This window comes from Eublepharis macularius, chromosome 19 (assembly GCF_028583425.1).
Source record: "Eublepharis macularius isolate TG4126 chromosome 19, MPM_Emac_v1.0, whole genome shotgun sequence".
Taxonomy (NCBI): domain Eukaryota; kingdom Metazoa; phylum Chordata; class Lepidosauria; order Squamata; family Eublepharidae; genus Eublepharis; species Eublepharis macularius.
The window spans coordinates 17171744-17198151 of NC_072808.1; the positions used below are offsets into that span (position 1 = coordinate 17171744).

The window sequence follows — 26408 nt, forward strand, 5'->3', positions numbered from 1 at the left end:
CTTTTGTATGCGCAGAAATGGAAAGTACAAGAAGTGCCAACTATTGAAGATTGGATCTACAAATTGCTGTACATGGCTGAAATGGACAAGATGACAAGAAAACTGAGAGATCTGGACTCAGGGCAGTTTAACACAGACTGGGAGAAGCTGAAACAATATCTGGAGAAGAAATGGGAGGTGGGAGGAAAACTGTGGCAGTTTGAGAACTACTGAAGTATAATAAAAGTATAAAAGAGAGGGGTGACTTTACCGGGGGAGGAAGAGAAATGTGAATTTATAAGCAGTTAGATTAATTGATCGAGATATATATAGATATGTAAAGATTAAGTGATAGAATACTGATAGAGAATAATTAATGATAAGGTTTAAACATGAGGATTGAGTAACTAACAATATTTTCTTTCTCTGATAAGATTTATATGCACCAAACTGAATGCATAGAAGAGTTAAATTGATTGATTATGTGATAAGTTAGATAGAATTACCACAAAAAGATGAAATGAGTAATATATAGAGAATAAATCAAATTGTTTGATTTAAATGTGGGAAATTTTTATGGTTTACGATGTATAGGTTTATGATATATAGAAATATTCAAAACTGGAAAATGGGATAAATTGGTTATCTAAAGACGTACGGTTTGGGTGTATAATAAGTAAAGGAGTTAAAGATGTACTGCTTAATATAATGGAGAATGTATATTTGTTTTAGACAGATGAATTCTATAGAAGTAAGGGAAAAGGGACAGAGGGTGGGAAAGCTGTTGGAAGTCAACAAAAGGGGGGGAAAGGGAGGGGGTTAGAAACGAAAAATTAGGGGAAAATTGAATGTAATGTAAAAATAATAATGCTCTAACCCAATAAAAAATTTTTCAAAAAAAAAAAAAAAAAGGTTTTTGTATATTTAAGATGCTGATTTTTTACCAGCTGGTTATAGCAGGCACTACTCTTAAAATAGCCTTTGATGTTCCCAGAATGAGATGAAGGAAGGCAAGCGTCAGTTATGAGATATCTTGACCCTCAAAAAATATGTAGAAAACGCCCTCTCACTTTAGGAGATGGCCTAAGCCCAATGGGACGCAGCCATCTGTCTTGACTCTTCTCTCCTGGCTGGGACTGGAAACTAGATGTGTGCTTAATATTGCTAGTCATCTTGGTATGGGCTGCCTAGAACTTGGTTTCTGGGTGTGGTATGGGGGCCCTGACCTGGATAGCTCGAGTGAGCCTGATCTCATCAGTTCACGGAAGCTAAGCAGGGTCTGCCTTGGTTAGTAATTGGATGGGAGACTCCAGTGAAGACCAAGGTTGCAGAGGCAGGCAATGGGAAGCCACCTCTGTTAAAGCTAAGTTACAAGAGACGAATTACACGAGGAGGAGCACGTGGAGTTGCAATGTTAGCCAGGACGCTGAGTTTTAAGAGCGATTGGAAGGCTTTGTCAATTTCCCCTCTCTACAGAGCTAGGGAGATGGCTGCTCAGAGGGTTTCTTAATTTCCTCTTTGCCTGAAAAAGGCTCTGTCAGTTTCACCTCCCCTTCTAGGAGGCAAAGAGGAAATTAAGAAACCCTCTGAGGAGTGATCTTTGCAGGCTCTCTGATCCTTGCAGGGTTTGTTTATTTCCTCTTCACCTCTTAGAAGGGGAGATGAAACTGACAAAGCCTTCTGGAAGCAAAGAGGAAATTAACAAACCCTCTGAGCAGCTATCACCTTGACTTTGTAGAGAGGGAAAATTGACAAAGCCTTCCAATCTCTTTAAAACAGTTTCCGGCTAGCATTGCAACTCCCTTCACGTGCTCCTCCTCATGTAATTCGTCTCTTGTAGCTTGGCTCTCAGTCTCTTGCCATGAAAACCCCACCACGGGTCACCATAAGTCAGCTATGACTTGACAGCAGTCTCCACCATATTTGTCACACCAACAACACCGGTCCAGTGAGAGTCCTTACTTCGGATCACTGTTAACTATGGGCAACGTTGAGGATAGGTCTATCTTCCCTATAGAGGGTGTAGAACAACCGGCCGAGCCAGGACAGACAACTTCATGGAAGCGCCATGACATCCCAGATGGTGAGTGAAGTCATGCAAAGGAGCCAGTATAGATGCCATTGCCTGTCTCCCGTTTCAGAGACCCCGGGCTCATTAAAGGAAACCGAGCCCCTGGCTCCTGACTCCGTCTATAAAGGGCAGGCGGCTCCCTGTCTCTCCCAGGAGGCTCCCTTAGATGCACTACGTGAACGAGAGCACCAAGGTAAGGAGGCTGGGATGGACATTCTGCCAGGGGATCTTATGCAGGGGTAACGTCTGACTGCGGTCCCCTTTCCTCTGTTTCCCCTTAGCTTCATTCACAGCAGGGAGCCGGTCAGTCATGAAGGAGGAGGAGCCATCAGAGCTTCTGGGAAGCAAAAAGAGCGTCCAGTCGGTGGGAGTCAATGGCGGGTATGGCAGAGCCTTCATTCCTGCATCGTACTCAAACGGGGAGGCCTCTTCGGTCCATTCCTTACATCCATGATGGCAGGGGTCATTTTGTAGAAAAAGGGCTGGAGGAACTCGTTAGCATAACTCATTCGCACATGCCACGCCTCTTGGCATCACTGGAAGTGTGTCATTAGCATAACTGATTTGCATATGCCACACCCCCTGACATCACCTGTCCTGACTGTTTTGGACCCCAACCTGGCCATTCAGGGCCGAAATTAGGCCCAAAATGGCAAAAAGGGGCTGAAAATGGCCAAAAAGGGACCGCTGGGGAGCGGGAGAGTGATCCACCACCCGTCAGAGGCCCGATCGAGGCCGTTTGGGCCCCAATCCAGGCTGAAACGGCCCCCAAATGGCTGAGAGTCAAGTGGGTGGGGGCACCTGTCATGTGACCTCTTTGGGGAACTGCCGGAACTGCGTTCCTGCGCGTTCCATCTCAAAATGAGCCCTGCATGATGGAATTGTGACCTTAAGGCTACATTCAGGGAGCAGCTTCAGACACTCCAGGTTTTCAGCTTGGCCCTTAAACCTGGAGTGTGGAATATGAGGATTTGTGGGAATTTTACTCAGCAGTTCTGCCTCACTGCATCCTGGTGCCTCATCCTCCATTCCCTTTGGGGGTGGGTGGGTTCTAAATTGGAATACCTGAGAAATCCTCCACACGGAAGTGATTTGGTGGCACGAAGCCACTCCTGAATTATCTCCTCTGCTCTTGGGGTAGAATCTAGGACTAGTTTCTTGAGCCTTTTGGGGAGGGGGCTTTTCACTTCCTGTTACCCATCTCAGGTACGAATCCTCCTCATCTGAAGACTCCAGCACGGCCGAGAATGTCTCAGACAATGAGAGCACGGAGAGCGAATACCACGAGGCGAGCGATGGGCTCCTTGCAGCAGTAGCCTCAGCAGCGGAGCCCCCAACGTCTCCTCCAGCAGCCCCAGCTACGTCTCACCCGGGAGTCTCTGCCGAGGGGAGGGAAATATCAGCGGCCAAAAGCGCCACCAAGGAGCAAGCAAGCAATCCTGGGTAAGTTGCATTTTGATAAATAAATCATATGTTGGCCCCAGAAACATAATTAAAGGATTCCATAGTGGGGCCATTAGCAGAGTCTGTTGTTTACAGTGAAAGCGGGATTATGGTGGTGTGAGCTGGTTCTGCTGGTTGGTATGAGTGCAGGGGAGAAAATAACAAAAGCACACACTTGTTTATATTTAGAAAGGAAATAAGAGTTCTTTATAATAGGAACTCCATAGTCTGATAAGAAAGGAGGACAGATAGATCCTGTCTACCTATCTAATCTAAGGATGGACATGGAGGGCAGGGCAAGTCCTGCATCCATGATTCCAAGATGAAGAGAAGGGAGATGGTGGCTGTGACAAAGCCAAGGAGAGGAGGAGGAAGAGGAGGATGTCCGGGGTCTGAGGCACAGCCCCCAGCCTCGACAGGAGGAAGCAGGGGGAGGCAACCAGAAGACAGCAGTCTTGCCGGCTCAGCCAGCAGCCAGGGCCAGAACCTGCCTACACCAGGGGAGGAGGGCAAAGGGCCAAGGCCCCAGAGAGCTAGAGGAGGCAGGGAGAGGCAAGCTAGTCCCACCCTCCAGGGAGAGGATAGAGGGCTGAGCAGGACAGAGGGAGAGGGCAGAGGCAGGAAGAATAGGGGCCCAGCCGCAGCCCAAACAGAGCCCTTACCTGCCAAGGAGGAGAAGCAGCCACAGCAGCTCAGAGCCACACCCCAGCCTCCACCTCAGTTTGAAGACAGCAACCTGGCTCAGGAGATGCTCAGAAACCAGCCCCTTCAGGTGGAGCTGCTGAAGGTATTCTGTGGGAAGAGCTGGGCAGCCAGCCAAGGGGCCACAGCTGGGCCTACCTTCAGTAATCAGCTCAGCCAGAGAGGCCCGGCAGCCAGCCAACGGGATGCAGCTGTTACTGATCCAGACAGCCCAGCCAGCTACCCCTGCTGCAACAGCTTGAGACAGCCCAGTCCAATGCTAGGAGGCCAGAGAGGGGCGTGGCCTGGCAGGCAGGACCTGCAAGGAGGGCGGGGTAGTGAGACATGGCCTTATAAAAGCTGGCTGGGAAGAGCTCTGGGGTGGTGGGTGTGAGTAAGGAGTGATGGTGTGGAGCGTGGCGCACAGAGCAGTGTGAGAGTGGAGGCGTGGAGGAGAGTTCTGGGAGGAGGAGATGATGGACGACACAGTGTAAGCAGGCAAGGTTGAGCAGGCCAGAGAGTGGATTGAGAGGGAGTCAGGGTGATGTATACCGCCTCTCCTTCCACAGAGCAGGGTCCTGCAGCGTCCCTGGCGCCCCTCTGATGTCAGGGCCAGCCCAGCCGGTGCCCCGCCCAGCGGGGGCAGCGACAGGCCCTGACAGAGGATGTCCTGAGAATAGCTGTCTACATATCAAAGGATAGTCAGAGCAATAAACAGATGCCCTGACCTCTCTGTCATTCTAACTCTTTGGTTTGTCCCTCTCTGAAACCTGAGAAAAGGGACAGCGCTCAGTGCTCCTCTTCTAACACACCTACCTGTAAGTGTTGTTCATCTCGTGGTCTTTTATGGAGTCACGCGCTGGTCTGCACTGGTGCGGTACCCTACTGTAGGACTGCACAGAAGCCACATCTGTCATATTCGGGACCTGTACACATAATGTTCCACTTCCACCATCCTAAAGAAACTAAGCCATGCACCTGGAACAAATAATGCAATGCATACAGAATGTGAGCCTAGTTTGCAACTCTTGACTCTGTAGTTTGTTAACATTTTGGTAGAATTGGGCTGTCAGAAGAGATGGAACAAAGAACATATAGACTGGGTAGAGGGGAAGGGGGTGGAGGGAACTGGGGAGACTCCACACTGTGGAAATCATAGGAGTAGGGCTTTTTTTCAGCAGGAACGTGGTGGAACGGAGTTCCGGCACCTCTTGAAAATGGTCACATGGCCGGTGGCCCCGCCCCCTGATCTCCAGACAGAGGGGAGTTTAGATTGCCCTCCACACCACTGGCGCGGAGGGCAATCTAAACTCCCCTCTGTCTGGAGATCAGGGGGCGGGGCCACTGGCCATGTGACCATTTTCGCCGAGGGCGATTTAAACTTTAAAAAACTCCCCCCTTGTTCCAGCTGACCCAAAGTGACGTCATTGTGCAGTCCTGAGTTCCACCACCTCTTTCCCCAGAAAAAAAGCCCTGCATAGAAGTTCTGTACATCTCTTCAAGCCCCTGGAAGCTGTTCCAAGTTTCTTTGGGGGACAGTAGGACAGGAGATCCTACTAACCTGAATGGCTAGGCTAGCCCGATCTCATCAGATTGCTGAAGCTAAGCAAGAGTGGTTCTGATGAGTATTCAGATGGGAGGCCACCAAGGAAGTCCAGGGTCGCTACCAGTCCGGGGCTGGTATGGCACTCAAAGCAGCTACCTGTCCGATTTTGCAACAAAGTTCTACCGAGAATGTTAACAAGTTCAATTGAATCCATCGTCTTGCCCTTGATGATCTGCATGTTAAATTTAAAGCAGCACCATGATCAAGTTGCATGTTTAGGTGGCTCAAAGGCAAAATGAGTTTGCAATTTAAATTTAATACCAGACGCTTTCTGCTTGGAAGACTGTGGGAGCAATCCGAAGCAGATCTTCTCGGAAGCCCCATGTTATTCAATGGGGCTTACTGCCAAGAAAGTGTTCTTAGGATTGCAGCCTTAGTACGCTATTACATGTTTTCAGGAACACTGTCTTTGGGATTCACTTTGCTCACAGTGTCAAGTAGGTTGAAGATTTGCCAGTGCCCTGTTTCAGATCTTCAGGTAGACATAATAGGAGAGTTATAGAATATCTTGCTATTCAGTAACTAGATTTCTATGTGAGTTTTTTTGCAGCTAGGAGGCAAATGTGAGCAATGCTGCAAAAGGGTGATCATAAATAATTTCTGTTTGCATTGCCATGGAGAGTATGTTGCAAATGGCTCAGATGACTACAACCTTTCACATTAAGTGAATGCTTTCACAGCGAAAAGACATTTAGCATGTGCTCATAGGCTTTTTTCCTTAGGACAAAAATGTAGTCAGAGAAATGATTACACTCTTTTGTGGTATTACAAAGCTTATACCCCACCATGCCCTGAAAACAACCTTTCCTTTGTGGTTAATATTCAGCAGATGACTGCTGTTACATGTAAAAGGCACTCTGCATATGCTCAGAGGCATTGTTTCCTTAGATCCAGGCTGTAGGGCATTTCTAATGGCAAGTGTAAGAACATCTGTAAAAGAAACTGGCTATCACAAAATTCCACTGGTAGGCAAAGCTGGTCAGGTGTGTGTTTTTGATGGTTTTTTGGTGGGGTTGAATGGCCTGTTCATCAGAAATTGCAACCTGTTTCTGATAAATAAATGGTATGTTGTCCCCAGAAACCTAATTAAAGAATTCTATGTTTGGGCCGTTAGCAGAGTTTATCGTTTAGCGGAGGAAGCATGATTATAAGTGGTTGTGAGCTGGTTCTGCTGGCTGGTGTGTGTGCAGGAGAGAAAATAACAAAGCATAAACTGGCTTATATTTAGAAAGGAAGTAAGAGTTCTTTATTGTAGGAATGCCATACTCTGATAGGAAAGGAGGAGAGACAGATCCTAAGACAGATCCTATCTAGTCTAAGGATGAGCATGGATGGCAGGACAAGGCCTGCATCCATGCTGCCAAGATGCTCATGTGAGAAAGATGTTGCCTGGAAGAAAGCCAGGAAGAGGGAGAGGGAGAAAGTCAGAGGAGGAAATCCTGAAAATAGCAATCTACATATCGAAGGACAGTCAGAGCAGTAAACAGTAAACAGAGTGCCATGACCTCTCTGTCTTTCTAACTCTTTGGTTTGTCCCCCTCTGAAACCCGAGGAAAGGGACAGCGCTGAGTCCTCCTCTTCCAACAGTTTCAAAGGATGCTGAGAATCCATTTCATATGGGTAGTTAAATAGAAATAGCCTTCTCATCAGAATATGTTTCCAGTAGACAAATCCTATGTTTCTGCCATTAGTGAGTTGAAGGATGTGTGTTTGTTTGTTGTTTTGTGTTGTCGTATAAATGAGGGAATCGGAAGGAAGCCAGTTTTTAAATGTTTGCTGCCTTTTAAGACAAATGACAAATGGGGCACTTTAAACATTTCACAGTGTGAGGCTTGTATTTACTTCATTTTCAGTGGAGGTTTTTCTGTGCTTCGCAGGGAAGCTTCTCTGCTGCTTCTGTCTTCAGCAGCCTTTTCTGCCTGGTAATTTATCAGAGCCGAAACAGACGTGACAAGATACTAGAGTTCAACTCGTGTTTCCTTACCTCAAGGTTTGTCGAGAAGTGTAGGCGTCCTTGCAGCTTAAAGTTTAACATTTACAGAGCGGCAGGGAGGGAAGTGCAGGCGTGGGGCGTCTTTCCTCCTGCTCTCCAGGTGCATTGCTGCATTCCCCCTTACCCCGCTCGCGTAGCCCAGAGCTACATAGCCTGCTCGTACGGAGCGTTGCTTCATATCCTCCCCCCCGCCCGGCCTGGCCCCCACAGAGCGATGCCAGGCTGCACCAGGAGAGCAGGAGGAAAGGTGCCCAGAACATCGCTGCATCTCCCTCCCCTTGCTTGCCTGGCCCCCGCCCGAAGCTGTGCAGCCTGACGTCACTCTGGGGGGGCTGAGCGGGGGGGGGTGCAGCAACGCTCTGTGCGAGTGGGCTATGTAGCTCTGGGCCGTGCGAGTGGGAGGAAAGGCGCCCCACTGCACTTCCCTCCCTGCCGCTCTGTAAATGTTAAACTTTAAGCTGCAAGGACACCTACACTTCCCGACAAACCTTGAGGTAAGGAAACACGAGTTGAACTCTAGCATCTCACCATGTCTGTTTCGGCTCTCAGTCGGTAAGATTGGGGGTGGTGGTGGAAAGAGAGAGAAAGTGTACACAGCCATCTCTATAAAATCGTCCCCTGGTCTCCTGGTTTTGTATTATGAGTAGGTCATGGCCCAAAACAGCCTGAACTTGGAAGCTAAGCAGGGTCAGCTTGGTTAATAATTGGATGGGACACAATTAAGGAAGTCCAGGGCCACTATGCAGATGTGGGCAATGGCAAACCGCTTCTACTAGTCTCTTGCCATAAATAATGTGTAACTAGATGGCACTAGGTGGTGGCTGGAGATCTCCCAGAATTACAACTGATCTCCAGATTACAGAGATCAGGTTTCCTGGAAGAAATGGCTACTTTGGCATTATACCCCACTCCTCCTCTCCTCAGACTCCTCCCTCTCCAGGCTCCGCCCCCAAACCTCCAGGCATTTCCCAACCCTGAGCCCTACACTTAATTAAATTAAGAACAGAGACTTCTTTTTTTTTAAACTGAACTCAGATTTCCGATTTTCTGACTTGGTTGCTAAGGAACTTCCGTGATGTTCAGTCTAACCATATTGTATGGATTTACTCAGAAGTAAATCCCACTAGGTGTAATGGGATTTACTTCCATAGGACTGCACACACGATTACAGCCTTGCTTTTAGCCTCACCCAGTCACCATTTACTCTGACTGGCTGGGGATTTCTGCATCTCAACTACTGATCCTTCTGAGCCCTGCTGGCAAAGATCCATTGACTTGGAGGTGCCAAGGTCAGAATTTTTTGCCTATAAAACAGTTGCTTGGCCACCAAACTACCCCCTTAATCTGGAACAGCTGTGTCTGAAAAATGGACAGTATTCTCTGAACTCTTGCCGCAGCTATCCTTTTTCTTGCAAAACTTCAGTGTACTTCGCTTTTGTAATAAATTCTTTGGTCAGGGATTTACTAGCCCCTTGACATCAAATACCTAGGCTTGGATCCTAAACAGCACTTCCCCGATCCTTTCCCCACGCACTGCAAGTTTCTGTGTCCCTAAAATTGTGCTCTTGTGGATCGGAGGACCTCCAGGAATGGGGGGGGGGGCAAAGTGGGAGTCTGCAGCAATGCTTGGATTGGCCAAAATGGATCTCTTCCACAAATGGAAATACCCTTCTTCCGGAGGAATTGTTGTTGTGCTGATCGAACGGCACCTGGAGAATCAAGCCATAGTGTTTATAACAAACTCAGATATTGATGGTTGTTGGGGGTTTTCCGGGCTGTATAGCCGTGGTCTTGGCATTGTAGTTCCTGACGTTTCGCCAGCAGCTGTGGCTGGCATCTTCAGAGGTGTAGCACCAAAAGACAGAGATCTCTCAGTGTCCTATTCTCAGATATTATTCAGCATATGTACAATTTGTGGAAATGTGTAGTCTGTGGATTTGGTTTTCTTTACCAGAAAATGTGCAGCATATTGTTGTCAGACTAATCACCAGCATAAATTCGGGTTGCCAGGTCCCCTTACCCTCCCAGCGGGGGAGGGGGGAGGGAGCAGAGCTTACTTTCCTGGTGCTTGTGGACTCTCCTCATGCGTGCACGGCCCTATGCAGTGTGATGATGTCACTTCCGGGAAGTGACATCATCACACGAGGCTGGGGAGCACACACTTGCTTCGCTGCAGGCTCATTTCCCCCGGAAAGGGAGATGAAATTGACAGAGTCTTCAGGGAGGTGAAGATGAAATTAACAAACCCTCTGAGAAGCGATCTCTGTCAGTTCTGTCTCTTAAAACTACCCTCCTGTAGAGAGTTGAAATTGACAGAGCCAGTTTGGCGTAGTGGTTAAGAGTGCAGGACTCTAATCTGGAGAGCCGGGTTTGATTCCCCACTCCTCCACTTGAAGCCAGCTGGGGGACCTTGGGCTAGTCACAATTCTCTGGAGCTCTCTCTGCCCCATCCTCCTCACAGGGTGTTTTGTTGTGGGGATAATAATGACATACTTTGTAAACTGCTCTGAATGGGCATTAAGATGTCCTGAAGGGCGGTATATAAATTGAATGTCGTCGTTGTTGTTGTTGTTATTCAGTTCTGTCTTTTTAAACTACATTTCCTGCCAGCATTGTCTCTCCCTGCATTTGAGCATCCTCATATAAGAGGTCTTGTGTAGAGAGACTCTTAGCCCAGGGAAAGCACAGATTTGCAGAAAACCATTAAATTTAGGGTTAAAAATACCTAAATCTTAGAAGCAATTTCTGCTTCTTTAAGGAAGGCTTGCCAGCAAGATCTCTTAAGACTATGTTGTGAGATCTCAATGGCCATTTGGGGGGTTGCTAGGCAACTCCCAACCAACGCTGCTGAGGATTCTAAGCCTCAGTGAGTGTCTGTGTCGGGGAGTGGGGAGAATGATAGACTGGGAAAAGGAAAGGGAAATCTGCAACGGTGAGGAGCAAAAATGATCAAAAGGGAAAGCTGAAATTGAGGCAAGAGAACAGAAGGGAGGGTAGGTAGGTGAGTGGGAGAGAAGGAAATGAGGGAGGCTGCAAGCACTGCCAGAGGAGACAGAGGAAAAGCATGAGGGAAATTGCCACATACTTCTGTATAGCTTCCCAATACCAGTCTATTAGCAAAAGGTGCACATGCGCAAAGTGCACTCCCAGCGGGCATGATGACACCACTTCTGGAAGTGACTTCATCGTGCCCAGCGGCAGACATGCTCCTGTGCTTCACAGGGGCCAATTTGGGAGCATGCCAGTTGTTAAATATGCATGCCCTTGGGAGCATGCCTGCCTGGGGCGCGATGACAATGCTTGAGGAAGTGATGTTGGCGAGTTCGGCAGGAGTGCACCCACTGGGGGAACTGGCAGCCCTAGCACCAAGACTTTGATTCTAGATTCATCTCAGGTATAACACAACAATAACAATATTAAAGAATCTTTGCTTCCATTGTTATGTTTTATTCATGCTCTCTCTCACACACACACAATACCTTTAACATTGACTAGCTTGAAGGAATACAAAAATACAATTAATTCTACTTAGATAACTATAAGATAAAGGTAGATTTGGGCACAAGTCCAAAACTCTTGCCCGCACGTACACAGGCAAGTTGAGCCTCAATATAAAAGAAGCTAATTTTGGATTCAGAGCTCTCATATGTTTTAAAAGATTACTTTATATTAAAATGATCGCTAACATCTCATAACTATCCCACTTTAATAGGGCTCACATTCTTAGTGGATTTTCTTATAGACATCAAACACTTTATAATATTACTTGTACTCATATATTCTCAGATAAATTCGCTAAATTTTTGTGTCCTTTAATCGTGACAATATGCCGTGATTGTCTATTAACTATTACCCAATAGACCTTTGATGTTTTTGAAGCATTCATTTTCCTGACCCTCCTTCAACCTGGACTTAACTTCCAATAAACATACTCCTCCTATCACTTGATATAAACCAGATCTGTCTTTGAACTACTTCAGCGTTGTACTGACTTTAGGCCACGTACTTCTTTGTTCAGCCGTTCCTGCCTGTGGTCTGCAAAAGTCTCTCAGCAATGTTGCCAGCCATGGCCGATATTTGCGCCACCAATGCTCTTGGCTAAATCCGCAAGAAAAAAAAAACGATATTGCTGCAAACACTGCGAATATATTAAGAATGAATATTGCGATACTGGCCGAAAAATATGCAAGAACTAGAAATAAATATAGTTCAAAGAGTATAGTGTCTGAGGAACAACGATTCAACTTCAAATACAGGCTCTGTAGTGGTTTTTGTTATTATATTAGAAAAAAATCAAAAATAATCTCTAAGCAGAAGTGAAAAATTAAGAACATATAAGCATGCTGTAAATAGATATATGATCTAATCGACGATTATACGATTTAAATGATAGTCATGTATTTAGTATGTTTTTCTTTTCTATGAGTTAGATTATTCTGTTTAAGTTTTGTGCATGATATAGAAGATTGGAGATAACTAGTAGTGGGTGATTGTACAGGTAGGATTTAGACGAGTGTATGATTGTAATTCATGTTTTGTGTTTGGTGTTTATTAACTGAAATAAAAATTTTAAAATCCGTAAAAAAATAGTATCGAGCTTTAATATCCTTTGTTACTTATTGCAGTGAATATATTCAGCTTCCTACTAGGTCAAAATATTTTGTCTTCTTTATTATTATTATTATTATTATTTATTTATAGTCCATCTTTCTCACTGAGATCCACGGCAGATTACATAGTGCAAGTGAAAATACAATATAATCCACAGTTAGGGCATTCACGAAGAGTCTCTTTACATGAGACATCTTACACAAGAATGCTCATGTGTAGAGAGATGCAATGTTAGCTGGGAAGTGTAGTTTTAAAAAACAGCCAGCAGAGATCGTTCCTCAGAGGATTTGTTAATTTCATTTTCACCTCCTGGAAGGGAGGTGAAATGGACAGAGCCTTCAGTGAGGCGAAGATGAAATTAACAAACCCTCTCAGGATTGATCTCCACTGGCTCTGTCTTTTTAAACTACCCTCTTTAGAGAGGTGAAATTGACCGAGCCGTTGGTTCTATCTTTTTAAACTACGCTTCCTGGCTAACGTTGCATCTCCCTACACTTATATGTTCTCATGTTAGATGTCTCGTGCAGAGAGACTCTGAGCTAAGTACAATAATGAAACACAGTTAAGATATTCAGTGAAACAGATGCAATGGTAGCAGAAAATTTGAAAACAAAGTGGAGCATAGAGATGAAGTCTTTCTGAAATAATGCATAACTAATTTACATGGCATGTCTTGCAACATGGAAACCCTGTAGGAGGAGCATATCTATATCAGCAGACAGTACCCAATAAAGTCGTCTGTAGTCCTTGTCCCTACCAAACCATCTCTCTGAGCAATTTCTTATGACACAGCCCTTAATATGGGTAGAAAGCCCTTCTGGATTATTCAGTTTGGCCAGCTGTCTTGGAATCTGTATGCTGAAAAAGAATCTCTGCATCTGGATGCTTGTCTTTTCCATAGTAAATTATTATTCCTCAGTCGTCATAAACTTTGAACTGTATTTATTTCTTGTTCTTGTTATATTCTTCAGCAAGTACTGCAATCGTTGTTTTTCGTATATTCACTTACTGAGCAAACCAAAGTTTTTCTTTCCTTTTAAGGTAGTCAGTGCTGAGTGCTTTTGTTCCCAAGTGGGAGGAGATGGAAACAGCTCTTGTGATCAGGAGGGTGAGGGGCCACCCACAAGCAAGGTGCCTTAGAAAAACAGCCTTCCCCAGGCAACTGGCTGTGGAGGGCTTTGCTCCCCAATAGAAGGCCCAGGAAAGAGGATGGCAGGTTCTGGCTGTCGCGTAGGCTGCTGTCCCATCTTCTGATGTGCTATAGCAGTCAGGCAGAGCATATCCACAGGGGAGGGCTGATTTCTGTGTGTATGGTTGACTTTTCCCTAAGTCTGCCCATTAGGGTTGCCAACCTCCAGGTGCAAAATAGCAAAGAGTCCGGTAGCACCTTTAAGACTAACCAACTTTATTGTAGCATAAGCTTTCGAGAGGCACAGCTCTCTTCAGCAGATGCATGGAGGGTAGTCAAAGAGAGCCGTGGCTCTTGAAAGCTTATGCTACAATAAAGGTTAGTCTTAAAGGTTCTACTGGACTCTTTGTTATTTTGCAGACTAACACAGCGAACTCCTCTGGATCACTAACTTCACGGTAGTGGCTGGGGATCTCCCAGAATGCCAACTGATCTCCAGGCCACTGAGATCAGTTCCCCAGGAGAAAATGGCTGCTTTGGTGGGTGGACTCCCCAAAATCTGCCCTGTTCAGGTTCCACCCCCCCCCCCAAATCTCCAGGAATTTCCCAACCTGAAGCTGGCAACCCTAGTGCCCATCGTTCTCCAGGGATGAACTCTGAACAAAAAAAAAACTTCCACTCCCTGTAGTCTCCCCAAGAACCCACCCCCTGCCTAATCTCTGGAACAGTTACGCACTTTCTTCCCTATCGGCTTCAGTGTAAAAACTCACCTGTCCATTTTCCTCTTCTTTTCTACCCAGGAGGGGACTCAGTAAAGAATTGCTTTCAGCCTGCCACGTCCTGCAGCAATACCTGGACAGCCCAGATGTACACATGGATGAAGAGACGGTATTTTTTAAAAGTTCTTCAAATCGGGGGTGGGTGAGAATACTTAACTGGCCATGGGGCTGCCCTTTGTGAAGCCCGCAGACAATGTTTTCTGGGATTGCGGGCAGATCGTTGGAGTGCTCGTTCCAGCAGACAAATACGTAATTTTATTTATTTATTTTATTTGTGGCCCACTCGCCCCGCACATGGGCTCAGAGCGAATTAATAACCTATAAATAACGACGACAAACGTTTGATTTATATACTGCCCTTCAGGACAACTTAGTGCCCACTCAGAGTGGTTTACAAAGTATGTCGTTATTATCCCCACAACAACAATCACCCTGTGAGGTGGGCGGGGCTGAGAGAGCTCTGAGAGAGCTGCAGCTGACCCAAGGTCACCCAACTGGCTTCAAGTGGAGGAGTGGGGAATCAAACCCGGTTCTCCAATTTAGAGTCCCGTCGATGTTAACCACTACACCAAACTGACTGTCTGGATACATACACATATAATATATACAATATTTCATATATTATTACATATTATGGTATTACATAATAAAAACAATCAAAATTCCGGTAGCAGTCATATAGATACAGCAATAAAAACATATTAAGACAGCCAACTTTGAACCTCACATCTTCTAGTCTGCGAAGGGCCTTAAAGGTCAAAACCAAAACCTTGAACCTGATTTGGAACTCCACAGGAGCCAGGGCAGCTGGCGCAGAACAGGTGCAATATGTGACTGGAATGGAGTCCCAGTCAAAACGTGCCACCGCATGTTGGACCAGTTGTAACTTCTAGAGCAGGCACAACAGGCAGCATAGAGCGAGTTACAGTAATCCAGTCTGGAGGTAATTTGTTTCCTACCCTGTTGAACAGGAGACATATTTCCACCCTACTGCCCAATTTCCCATAGATCAACATACTCCTGAAGCAAAATTGCCTCTGTAGTCAGGCTGCCCAAAAATAATATAGATCCTACCCTCGAATGTAAGCCTAGACTTACTCAGTAGAAGTTTTTATCAATTTAAATTAATAAATGAAGTCACTTTTAAACATAGGGTTTTGCAGAAACTTCCGATACTCTCCCCACAGTATTCCTGTAATAATAATATAATAATAACGTTCGATTTATATACCGCCCTTCAGGGCAACTTAATGCCCATTCAGAGCGGTTTACAAAGTATGTTATTATTATCCTCACAACAAACACCCTGTGAGGTGGGTGGAGCTGAGAGTGCTCTGAGAGAGCTGTGACTGACCCAAGGTCACCCAGCTGGCTTCAAGCGGAGGAGTGGGGACCCGGTTCTAGAGTCCCGGCACTCTTTTTTTTAAAAATACATTTATTAACAGATTGTAAACATATACAAAAGAAAAAACATACGGAAAAGATACGGGATACAAATAAAAACGCTGGTTTCTACCGACCATATCACTAATCCGAAGCCTCCTATCTCAACTCAGCCAATACGCAAATTCACTCATCATCAGCTCATAATATCAATACCTCCTCTAGTTACATAATTATAGGTTCCATTCTTTGTATTGTTCCTGACCATAAATGCTCTAAATTACCAGTATCTCTGTTTTTTGGTTATGCAGTTAATTTCACTAAAGTATAGACCTCTTATATTTTCAAAAACTGATCTTGTATTATTGGAAGAGATGGACAATACAATATATAATGACATTTGGGACCCATTTTATAGCTGGATGTAGAGGACATCTGAAGAAACCTAGCTTTTAGTTAGGATGAAGACTTTTATGGACATTATTTAAAATGAATGGAAAAATTTGCAAATAAGTGTCTGAGCTGCAGAACACATTGAAGAAATATATTCGATTGTATGGTGCAATGTATTAGCGATATATATAATATGAATTTCTTTTTCCCATCCCCTATATTCTGTACCCCTTATCTTTTAGTAAAAAATAAAAATTTATTAAAAAAAACCCCGATCTTATCGTTTAGGGGTGTTTTTTTGTTCTAGCGCTCTTAACCACTACACCAATCTGGCTCTTAACCACTACACCAAACTGTAGCCTATTCACCATCACATTTCTGCCTACGGACCTGCATATTTGACAGTTGTTGTTGTTTTCTCTCCACATTGCTGCAGAAATTGGCATACACCGCAGTGCTTCACTCTTGGTTGAGGCTTTCTTGCCATAAAGAAGCCAACCCAGAATGGGTCTCACGGCATTTGGCTGCTTTCCAGGCCATCTCCCCCCAGTTGCTGGAGTTCATAATCAATATGGCAGATGCCAACGGTAATACGGCGCTCCATTACACCGTCTCGCATTCCAATTTCCCTGTGGTTGCAGAGCTGCTGAAAACAGGTAAGTGGAGCCATCTGGAATTCCTTTGAGCAGGGCAGGTCCTTCTAGATGAAACTCGCCCTTCTGCCACAGGAAAAGGGATTTTCCTTTCCTCGCACATCTTGCAATGGTAGTTTAGATGCTCAGGCCCTCCGGAATGCTGCATGGTTCAAAGGCTAAAGTCTCACATGCTTACGTCTTGGAAACTAGCAGTGCAATCCTATGGAGAGTTACTCCAGTCTAAGCCTGTTGAAGTCAATGGGATTAGACTGGAGTAACTCTCCATAGGATTGCACTGTAAGTGATATTTTTCATTTTGTAGGGTGGAATGTACAATAATGGCTGTTGGGGGCACTGAGCAGGGATTTGAAATTTCATTGCTCATGTGAGAATCCAGCACTCTACCACCTTGGTTAAAGTGGGGAAAAGAGAGAGAGAGAGATTTTATTTAGAAAGTATTTATTTAGGTATTTATTTATACCCCACTTGCCTCCCCAGTGGGACACAAAGTAATTCACAACATCCTTCTCTTCTCCTCCATTTTATCCTCACAACAACCCTGTGAGGTAGGTTAGGCTGAGAGTATGCGATGGGCCAAGGCCACCCGGCAAGCTTCCATGGCAGAGCAAGGATTCGAAACTAGGTCTCCTAGATCCTAGTCGGACATTCTTCACCACTCCGGCTCTCATTTATAAGCATTTGATTTAAATATTTCTTTCCCACCCCCACCTCCAGCTTAAACATATACATCATTCCCAAGGGGTCGTGGAGAGTGCCCTCCAGTCATAACTGACTTATGGCAACCCCTGGTGGGGTTTTCATGGCAAGAGACTAACATTGCCTGCGTTTGCCATTGCCTGCCTCTGCAACCCTGGTCTTTGTTGGAGGTCTCCCATCCGATTACTAACCAAGGCCCACCCTGCTCAGCTTCTGATGAGATCAGGCTCACCTGGGCTTTCCCAGTCAGGGCATCACTCCTAAGTAAGCACAATGAAAAGCCACCATCAGAACTCCCCCGTCCATCATTTCCCCAAAAGCCGTTGGAATGAAAAGTGCCGTACAAGACTGGGAAGGCAGACGAGCCTTCTAACTTGTGACTGCATCCCAGTGCTGGAGGTACAGGCCATGAATTTTCTGAAACCATTCTAACCACTCTGAGGGGTGGGACAGGAAGAAAATGCTATTGTGGAGGTTTATATTGGGAGTGACAGTCCCCTAGGAACGTAGGTCACTAGTTGTAAAGGACTTCAAAGGAAAGAAAGAGCACCTGTAACTGAGCTGTAAAATAAACAGGCATTGAGTGATGGTTTGAATTGGTTCCCTCTGGCCAAAAGGCAGGCTGCCACATTTGCACCAACTGAAGCTTCTGAGTTGTCTTCAAGGGCAGTCCCATGTAGTCTGGCAGAGCCTAGAAGAGAAAGCAATCTCTCTGCCAAATATCAAATGCACTTTTTGATTCTATACCTTCTTACACCAGAACAATCTCCCAAACTGTTCACTGAACCAGCCAAAGATAGACTCGTCCTGTTCAGGGCTCACAAAACAGCTCTTTTCAAAACATCTGCTTTACTGACCACCCTTGTCTAGATTTAGCAGTAGCTCCTTCTTCATCAGCCACTTGCCTGTAGCAATCAGACCCCAGCCAAGGACAGAGGCAGACACTTCTGGAGACACATTTAAAATTAAACCAGACAGATCTTGAAAATTTCCTTCCCAGGAATTCAGAGAAGGGATAAAGCAGTAAAGTGACGAGGATAGGGTGTAGAGGCTGCATGTGACCACTGAAGGCAGTGCGGGATGTCATGAGTAGGGGTGTGCACCCCAAAAAGATTTGGATTTCCCACTTTGGGTTTACTGAAGTGGGGAAAAGATTCTAAAAACCTCAATCCCAAAGTGGCAAGTTGCTTCGGAATCGGGTACTTAACCTGCTTCGGAAAGCTTCGGGTAGACCTGCCACAGCACTTTTCTTGCTATTTGCAGACAGCAAGAAAAGTACTGCTTTCAAGCTTCCAGCCACCTTTTTTTACCTGATGAGATGGGGGAGGAGGGAACTCCCCTCTGATTGGGTAAAAAAAGGCAGTGGGGGAAGCTCAGAGCAGTGCTTTTTTTGCTGTCTTGCAAAGAGCAAGAAAAGTGTTGCAGTGACTGCCGCTCTACCCGAAGTGTTCCGAAGCGCTTCGGAAAGTTTTGCTTCAATATTTCCGAATCGGCTCAGCAATGCTGGGGCCAATTCAGAAATACCGAATCATGCCAAATCGGGCTCAATTCGGCCTGAATCAGAAACCTGAAGCACACACCCCTAGTCATGAATGGAAGATCTAGGTTAAACTCTGGGATATTCATAATGATATGAGCAGTTCAACAGTGAAGCCAACGTTCTAGGAAGGCCATGTAACCTTCCTCATTGGAGGTTTTTCCAAACGGCCTCACAAGTACCTGCCAGGAATGCTGTTAATCTAAGGACACATTATCTTGTCTTGCAACCAAGCTAGCATTGAAATGACCCATTGGCTCCATAACTTTGGATGGAGAGAGGGAAGGAGCCAGGCCTCATTTGATTCCCTTGCTCTACTAGGTTTGTGTCACGTGAATCAGCAGAACAAAGCTGGTTACACAGCCATCATGCTGACGGCGCTGGCTGCCTCCCGCTCGGAGAGCGATAAGGAGATCATTATGCAGCTGCTGGAAAGGGGCGACGTTAATGCCAAAGCCAGCCAGGTATCAAAAGTATCAGCAGGTTCTTGCTAGGTGTGGGGGTGTGGATTGACAAGTCGGGAGGGAGTTGCATGAGGAGCTTCTGTTTGTGCCCAAGTTGCTCGGACTTGCCAACTTTTCCACTCGGAAGAAGAGTGCACACCTATCTGCCATATTTTAACAGATTTCTTTCTTTGGCTTGGCTCAGATGATTTGTCATTATATGACCACATGGCAGAAATCTGCAGGCTCTCTTCGTGTCAGCGTTCTCGGCCCACTAAGGTTAGTTATGTCCCCGCTGGCCAGATCTGATCTTTATTTCCCTGTAATCCCAGATTCCAAACCAGAAATAAACTGAGATTTGGAATACTCGTTCACAGGACAAATGCAAATGGTTACTTGCCAGTGCAAACTGGTTTGCCACAAACTCAGAAATAACTAATTGTCTAGCCATACATGGCAGGAGCAGGAAAGGGGAATGTGTGAACCTGAGGATGTCCCAGGAGCTTTCCTACGATGGGAAAGTCATGGGTTGCCATTGCATCTGAACCAAGCCTCTCTCGCTCTTGCTGTCTCGCACTGCGTGCTCCTGCGCTCTCTCTCATGCACACATGACAATAGCCACTTTAAAAACTAATCCCCTTTGCTGCTTTTTTTTAGCACTTTTGTTTTCATTGAGGTTACCTAAATAATGATCTTAGCAATGAAAGAAATCCCTCCAGGAGATGAAATTGCCAAAGCAAAGCACTTTGCAAGACAGCTCAGCTCTTCGGTAAGGTTTGTAAACCCTTGGCTTGCTTGCACTTCCAGGCAACCGTGCTAAATCTTTCCAACATTTCTTTTCCTAGTTTTTGCAAGCATAGTCAGCATGAAATGCTACAAATGTACACCGCTTAAATGTCCAGTTCAGCCTTAATATTTCAAGGTTTATGTGCTTAATGTGCATGCCAGGTTTCTATGGGGCTGGAGCAGGTTTCTTTCCCCCCTCTCCACCTTCTTGTGTTCAGCTCCAACTCTGACCATTTCAGGCTGGGCAGACGGCCTTGATGTTGGCTGTCAGCCATGGACGTCTGGATATGGTGTGCGCCCTTCTAGCTAGCGCTGCAGATGTCAACGTGCAAGATGACGACGGCTCCACAGCGCTAATGTGTGCCTGTGAGCATGGCCATGCCGAGATAGTCCGCCTGCTGCTGTCCACGGCTAGCTGTGATGTCACCCTCGCGGACCATGTGAGTTCTGCCTGGAGCTGGTTGCCAGGGGAAGGTCCTCGGTTTCTATTTCAGGGCCGTGTCAAGGAAAGAATTCTCCCTTCCACGCATCTGCCTGTACTCTAGGATGAGAAATGTAAGCAGATTTCCCCATATATTTATGTACACCTGAAGAGACCTTTAAGATAAGCATGTAAGTCAAACAGGACTCCAAATGAGCTAAAATTACAATACTAAAAAAGAGTGGTAGAATACTTTAATCTTCCAGGACATTCCGTTGCTGACCTAAAAGTGGCAGTCCTCAAATAGAGACATTTTAAGGGGAGATTACAATGCGAGATTGCTGAACTTGCGTTCATTCACAAACTCAGAACTTCAGATACCTCCCCCCGCCCTCCCCCTGGCAGGGCTGAATAAGAACATAGGATTCTTTTCCCGCTACGGATGCTAACGTTCTGCATTTCCTCCCCTGCTCTAATCAAGCTGATTACATTTTGTGTTGTACCTCTGCATCCTATCTTACTTCTTTGCAGCGCCTTTCCCACCTTCTGGCTGGGATGAAAAGACTTGGAGATCTCCATTCCTACTTGTATCTGATGAGGGGAGCTTAACTCTCAAAAGCTTATAACCTGGAAAGTGTTGTTGTTCTTGATGAAGGTGCTTCTGGATTTGAATCTTGCTCATCTCCTGCAGATCAGCATGGCTCCCCACCTGAAACTGATCCTGCAGTGTCTACATCTGCTGTTACAGGTGTGGGGAAACCCTTTCATTCAAATGAGGATAGCCAGGAACAAGCCATGCCTTACCATGCCCGCACACCTTCTGAAAAACTTGGCAGGGAATTCTGGCCAAGTGGCTGCAAACGTCAGGTTACGAGCATAGGAAATGTTTCAGATGAGTAGCCGTGTTGGTCTGAAGAGCAGGATTCGAGGTCAGTAGCACGTTAAAAAGGCCAACAAGATTTCCAGCATATAAGCTTTTAAGAGTCAAAGTTCCCTTCACTAGATACTAGAGATGGGCACGAACCAGGAAAATTCCAAACCCTGCCATTCACGGTTTGTTGTGTTTCACGAACCATGAAATTTCACAAACTTGCCCCAGTTTATGAACCGGCTCGTGAAAATGTCACTTCTGGGTCAGCAGACGGTCTGCAGAGAGCCCATCCCCCTCGTTGCCTAGGAAACTGATTGATCGGTACCAGGCTGTCTGCAGTGACAAACTAAAATACAAGCCAAACGAACTGGGCTAAAATTCGTCAAGGTTCATGAGAAATGAGCTCCCACGAACCGGCCTGGTTCCTGACAAACTTTGGTTCGTATTTCGGTTCATGCCTGCCTCTATTAGATACCAATCATAGGAACAAAAGACTTGTCCTACAGGGTCCCATCGCTGCCTAGCCAGTGTACACATGGAAGGGCTGGCCTTCCCCCTTGTGTTTATCCCTGCTAATGACAATGAGTTTAGTGCTAAATGACTAATAAAGGCTGACAACTCTCCGGTTAATAGACTCCATTAAAAGCACTGGCTCCTGAACATTCCAGGAAATGGGACCCTAGAAAGAGTTAATGGAGCCCCTTTGCATGGAGAAAAGCTCCTTTTGCTATGGCGGTGACTTCCTCCTTGTCTTTTGTAGGATGGCAGCACAGCTCTCTCTATTGCCCTGGAAGCAGGACAGAATGACATTGCTGTTATGCTTCATGCTCATCTGAACAGCGCCAAATCCACATCTCTGGTGAGTTGCAGAGCAGAGACCGTTTTGTGTGTGTGTGTGTGTGTAAGGGGGGATAGAGAGTGCCCTCAAGTCATAGCTGGCTTATGGTGACCCCTGGTGGGGTTTTCATGGCAAGAGACTAACAGAAGTGGTTTGCCATTGCCTGTCTCTGCAACCCTGGTCTCGGTTGCTGGTCTCCCACCCAATTACTAACCAAGGTTGACCCTGCTTAGCTTCTGAGATCTGAGATCGGGCTCATTAAGTGGGGAGAGATGCAGAAACCAGAAAGTTTCCTCCCTGCTAAATATACTACTACTCCCTGCTAAATATACTACTACTCCCCCAAGCTCACCCCACTTCAGTTTACTGTCATTTTCCCGCACCCCAGCCAAGTTTCCCCAGCATTCCCTTTGTTAAAACGAAATTCTGGGTTTCTCTAGTGGAATAGAATTGTAGTCCTATTGGGGCAGAGATCTAGGAACTATAATGTGCTAAGAAGTATATTTTAAGCAGCCGCTAGAAAGCATTCCTAAACAGGTCTACTCAGACTTCTTAAGAGGTCTATTCGATGGTGCTTAACTCCCAGGGAAATATTCTTATGGTCGCACATTTAGTGTTGCAGTAACAAGCTTGGTTTGTATGTATGTGGTTTGTATGTATGCATGTGTAACACTTCACCCCCAAATTAATGAATGAATTAATGAATCCAGTTTCTTAGCCATCTAGATCTAGAGGAATATAAGCCAGTTCTCTAATTTGCCAGTCTTCGGAAGGTGATTGTGTGGCTGGTTGCTAACCAGATTCTGAATGAAGCGCATTAGGCAGACCCTTTTCATTTCAGATTTTGGGAGTTAAATTGGTATTCTGATGGAGAGCCTAGACCAGAAAAAGGACAGCCAGTGAGTGATCCTGGAATTTCTGGTGATTTTCAAGGCCAATCAACCATGGTATTATTCTCTATCCTCTGTCAGATTTATTGGTTTTATTTAAAACATTCGTATGCCACTTACCACTCTGCCCCGTGGCGCAGAGTGGTGAGCTGCACTACTTCAGCCCAAGCTCTACTCACTACCAGAGTTCGATCCTGGTGGAAACTGGGTTCAGGTAGCTGGCTCAAGGTTAGTCCCAGGACAACTATGAAGGATACCGTGGTTGATGGTATTGAAGGCCACTGAGAGATCCAACAGGATTGTCTAGTTCTCAGAAAAAGTTCTCATCAACCAAGATGACGAATGCAGTCTCTGTTCCAAATCCCAACCTGAATCCATATTGAAATACATTCAGAAAATCAGTCTCTTCCAAGAGCTCCCAGAGCTAAGAAGCAACCATCTACTCTTAATACCTTGCTCAAAAATGGAAGGTGGACACCGGCCGACAGTAGTAGGGCTCAAGGTGGGTTTTTCCAGCACAGTTCGAATTACTGCCTCCTTGAGCATTTATCACTAGGAGTGTGCACCCCGAAAATATTCAGGTTTTCTGCTTCGGGTAAAACATTCGGAAACACCCAAAAACCAAAGTGGCAAGCCGCTTCGGATTCGGGTGTTTGAATCGCTTCGGAATGTTCCGTAAAGATTCGGAGCATTCCAAAGTGATTCAGGGGTCTGGGTTTTCTCCTAGCACCTACACCCCCCCCTGCTGGTTTAAGCGGCAGGTCCCTTTAAAATATCAGCTGGCAGGCGGCTGGGGGGGATCCTTTCTTGCCACTTGTAGGAAAGGGCCCTTTAAACTATCAGCTGGCAGGTGGCTTGGGGGGGGGATCCCCCCCGGCCGCCTGCCAGCTGATAGTTTTAAACAGCCCAACTGCCACCCCCATAACCCCATGCTGGCCCCGATTCGGGAATCCCGAATCTTTACAAATAGGGTCCGATTTGGGTATTTTATGTGAAGCACACACCCCATTTATCCACCCCCCCTTACCCAGTCTGCCAGTCACCCTCTGGCAGCCCTTATCAGCCAGGACGGGCAAGGGTCAAGAATACAGGTACTGTCTGGAGCCAGTTTGCCAGATAGTTCAAGATATGCTAATACCACAATTCCATTCCAGGTGAGGGGGAAAAAATGCCACAAGCTTGGGCTGGAAAAATACGACAGCAAAAGTAACCCTGGACTTGAACAGTTTAGTAGTCATCAATCTGTGTGTATTTGCTTCCTTCTGCCCCACGTTCTGTCCCCAGGCGTCATCTTGGCAGGGGTCTTCCATTCATGTAAGAGATACTCAGTGGCTGAAGCAAAAAAACAAACTTCCCAGATGGCCTCAGGTGGAATTGCTTGCTTCAGTTTGCACCTTGGTTGTCTCTTCCCTCCGAGCCTTGGACATAGGCCTGATCTTGCTGCAGCAGCTGTGTCCACAGAGCTATGAGGAAGAGGCTACCCTTCCCTGCATTTAGAGCCATGTGGAGTTTTGGGGCTTGGGGAAAGATTCCACTAGCCCAACGAGGCAGGGAAAGGAACAAAACTGTTTTAAAACTAATCATGAAACACCCTTTTCAGGGGACTTCGATTCAAGAGAAGCCCGGAGATGTCGCCAAGATGGCCAGCCATGCTCAGTAGCACAAAGGGGCCCGACAGAACATCTCGCGAACTGCAAAGGTTTCTCTCAGAGAAGAAAGGCTTGTGAGCTTGTCAGAGTGGGGAAGCAAACTTTTCTGGTACATTCTGCAGGTTTATTGGGTTCCTAAGAACTGCTGTGGTTTCTACGTTTCCGGCACCCCCTCCATCTGTTGGAATCTCTCCTGTCGACTGCACGGTCCGTATCTGAGGGGTGAGGGTTGGCCTTCCTACAGGAGGTACTTCAAGGCCGCCATTTTAGAAATGCTGCAGCGTAGCCAGCAAAAACACAACCAGTTACAAATTCTGCCCATTGGTGAGCCGAGGAGAAGCATCTGCAAAGAGAGGCCGTGGATATCTTGGGCCCACTGGTGGGCAAGCCCCTTCCCATCTCCTTTTTCATTAAGTTCCTGTTCCCTTTGTAGACTGACAAAAGTTTTTCCCAGAGGCCATTGAAGGAGTGCCTCTTTAAAGAAACTCCATCAAGAACAGTTTTTGCTTTTTTTTAAAAAAATGGTAAGACATCCTTTTTAAAACACAAATCTACTTGAAATTATTTTTGGATGCTCCCTTGTGTGCCTAACTCTGTGTGTCTTTTAAGAAGCTTCAATTGAAGAGCTAAAAGGATTTACTAGTTTTGATTTTTCCAAATAAAAATGCAACAAAGCAATTTTGCAATAGAATTGAATGTTTGATACTCAAGATTTAGATAAATTTAATTAATTTTGCAGAATGTGAATTCTTACTGTATTTGGTAACTTGGCAAGGGACCCATCGAACAATTTTTTTAAAAAAATGTTTAGGATTTTAAGTGTTCCTGGCCCCAAATATCTGTGCGCACATTACCGTTTCAAAGTCCATTACCTGTCCATGTGCTCTTGTTTGATCATGGATGTTCTGCTAAAAAATTGATATTCCATTTCCTTTAAAAGCTCTGTTCACTTTATTCTTTGGCTTTAAAATGCCAAAATTTACTTTTCTATCAGCAGCCAGATGGGCATCGGAAAACAGAAGAGGATGGACTTTGGTGGTTGTTTTAAAAATGCCAAATTTGAAAAGGTATGCAAGTGAAAGGGTATGCGTGCGTGCACACTTTTAGTATACGTTTAGTACACAAAGGCACTAAGATCCCAAAATGTAGATCTTAGGATTTTAAATAATGCAGAATATTCCGGTGAAATGATACGTCTTTGCAGCAAACCTGCTTGCTGATCTCTTTGCACAATTTATTTTCTGTCTTCAGCAGCATTTATTAGAAACTTGGACTTGAAACAAATGTCTGTTCAGAACCAAATTATTCTTGAGCTGTTCTGAACACAAAAGAGGTATATGTCTCTCTTCCTAATGGTCGCTTTTCTTTAGCTGCCCCCAGAGCGGATGTTGTGAACTGGTTTTAGAATTTCTGTGTTTGTAGGTTCCCCTGAACCTTGTATATGCCTCATATATATGTAATCTGTTTTATGATTGCCATATGATATTTCTATACTTTTAAATGAAGTTAATGCCGTTTATAATCACTAAAAATAAAGTTATCATATGTTGATA

General features: G+C 45.5%; 1 protein-coding gene across 2 annotated transcripts in view; it reads left to right on the forward strand.

Moving 5' to 3' along the window:
- Window positions 1–26408, forward strand: part of KANK2 (KN motif and ankyrin repeat domains 2) — a 98739-nt gene extending 72331 nt beyond the window's left edge. For both annotated transcript variants that reach the window (XM_055003271.1, XM_055003272.1), the window contains 9 exons: window positions 2121–2243; window positions 2332–2431; window positions 3257–3493; window positions 14314–14401; window positions 16505–16724; window positions 19279–19421; window positions 20426–20626; window positions 22239–22337; window positions 24807–26408. In XM_055003271.1, the coding sequence (XP_054859246.1) occupies window positions 2121–2243; window positions 2332–2431; window positions 3257–3493; window positions 14314–14401; window positions 16505–16724; window positions 19279–19421; window positions 20426–20626; window positions 22239–22337; window positions 24807–24866 (1271 nt within the window). In that variant the 3' untranslated portion in view covers window positions 24867–26408. The remainder of the gene's footprint in view (window positions 1–2120; window positions 2244–2331; window positions 2432–3256; window positions 3494–14313; window positions 14402–16504; window positions 16725–19278; window positions 19422–20425; window positions 20627–22238; window positions 22338–24806) is intronic.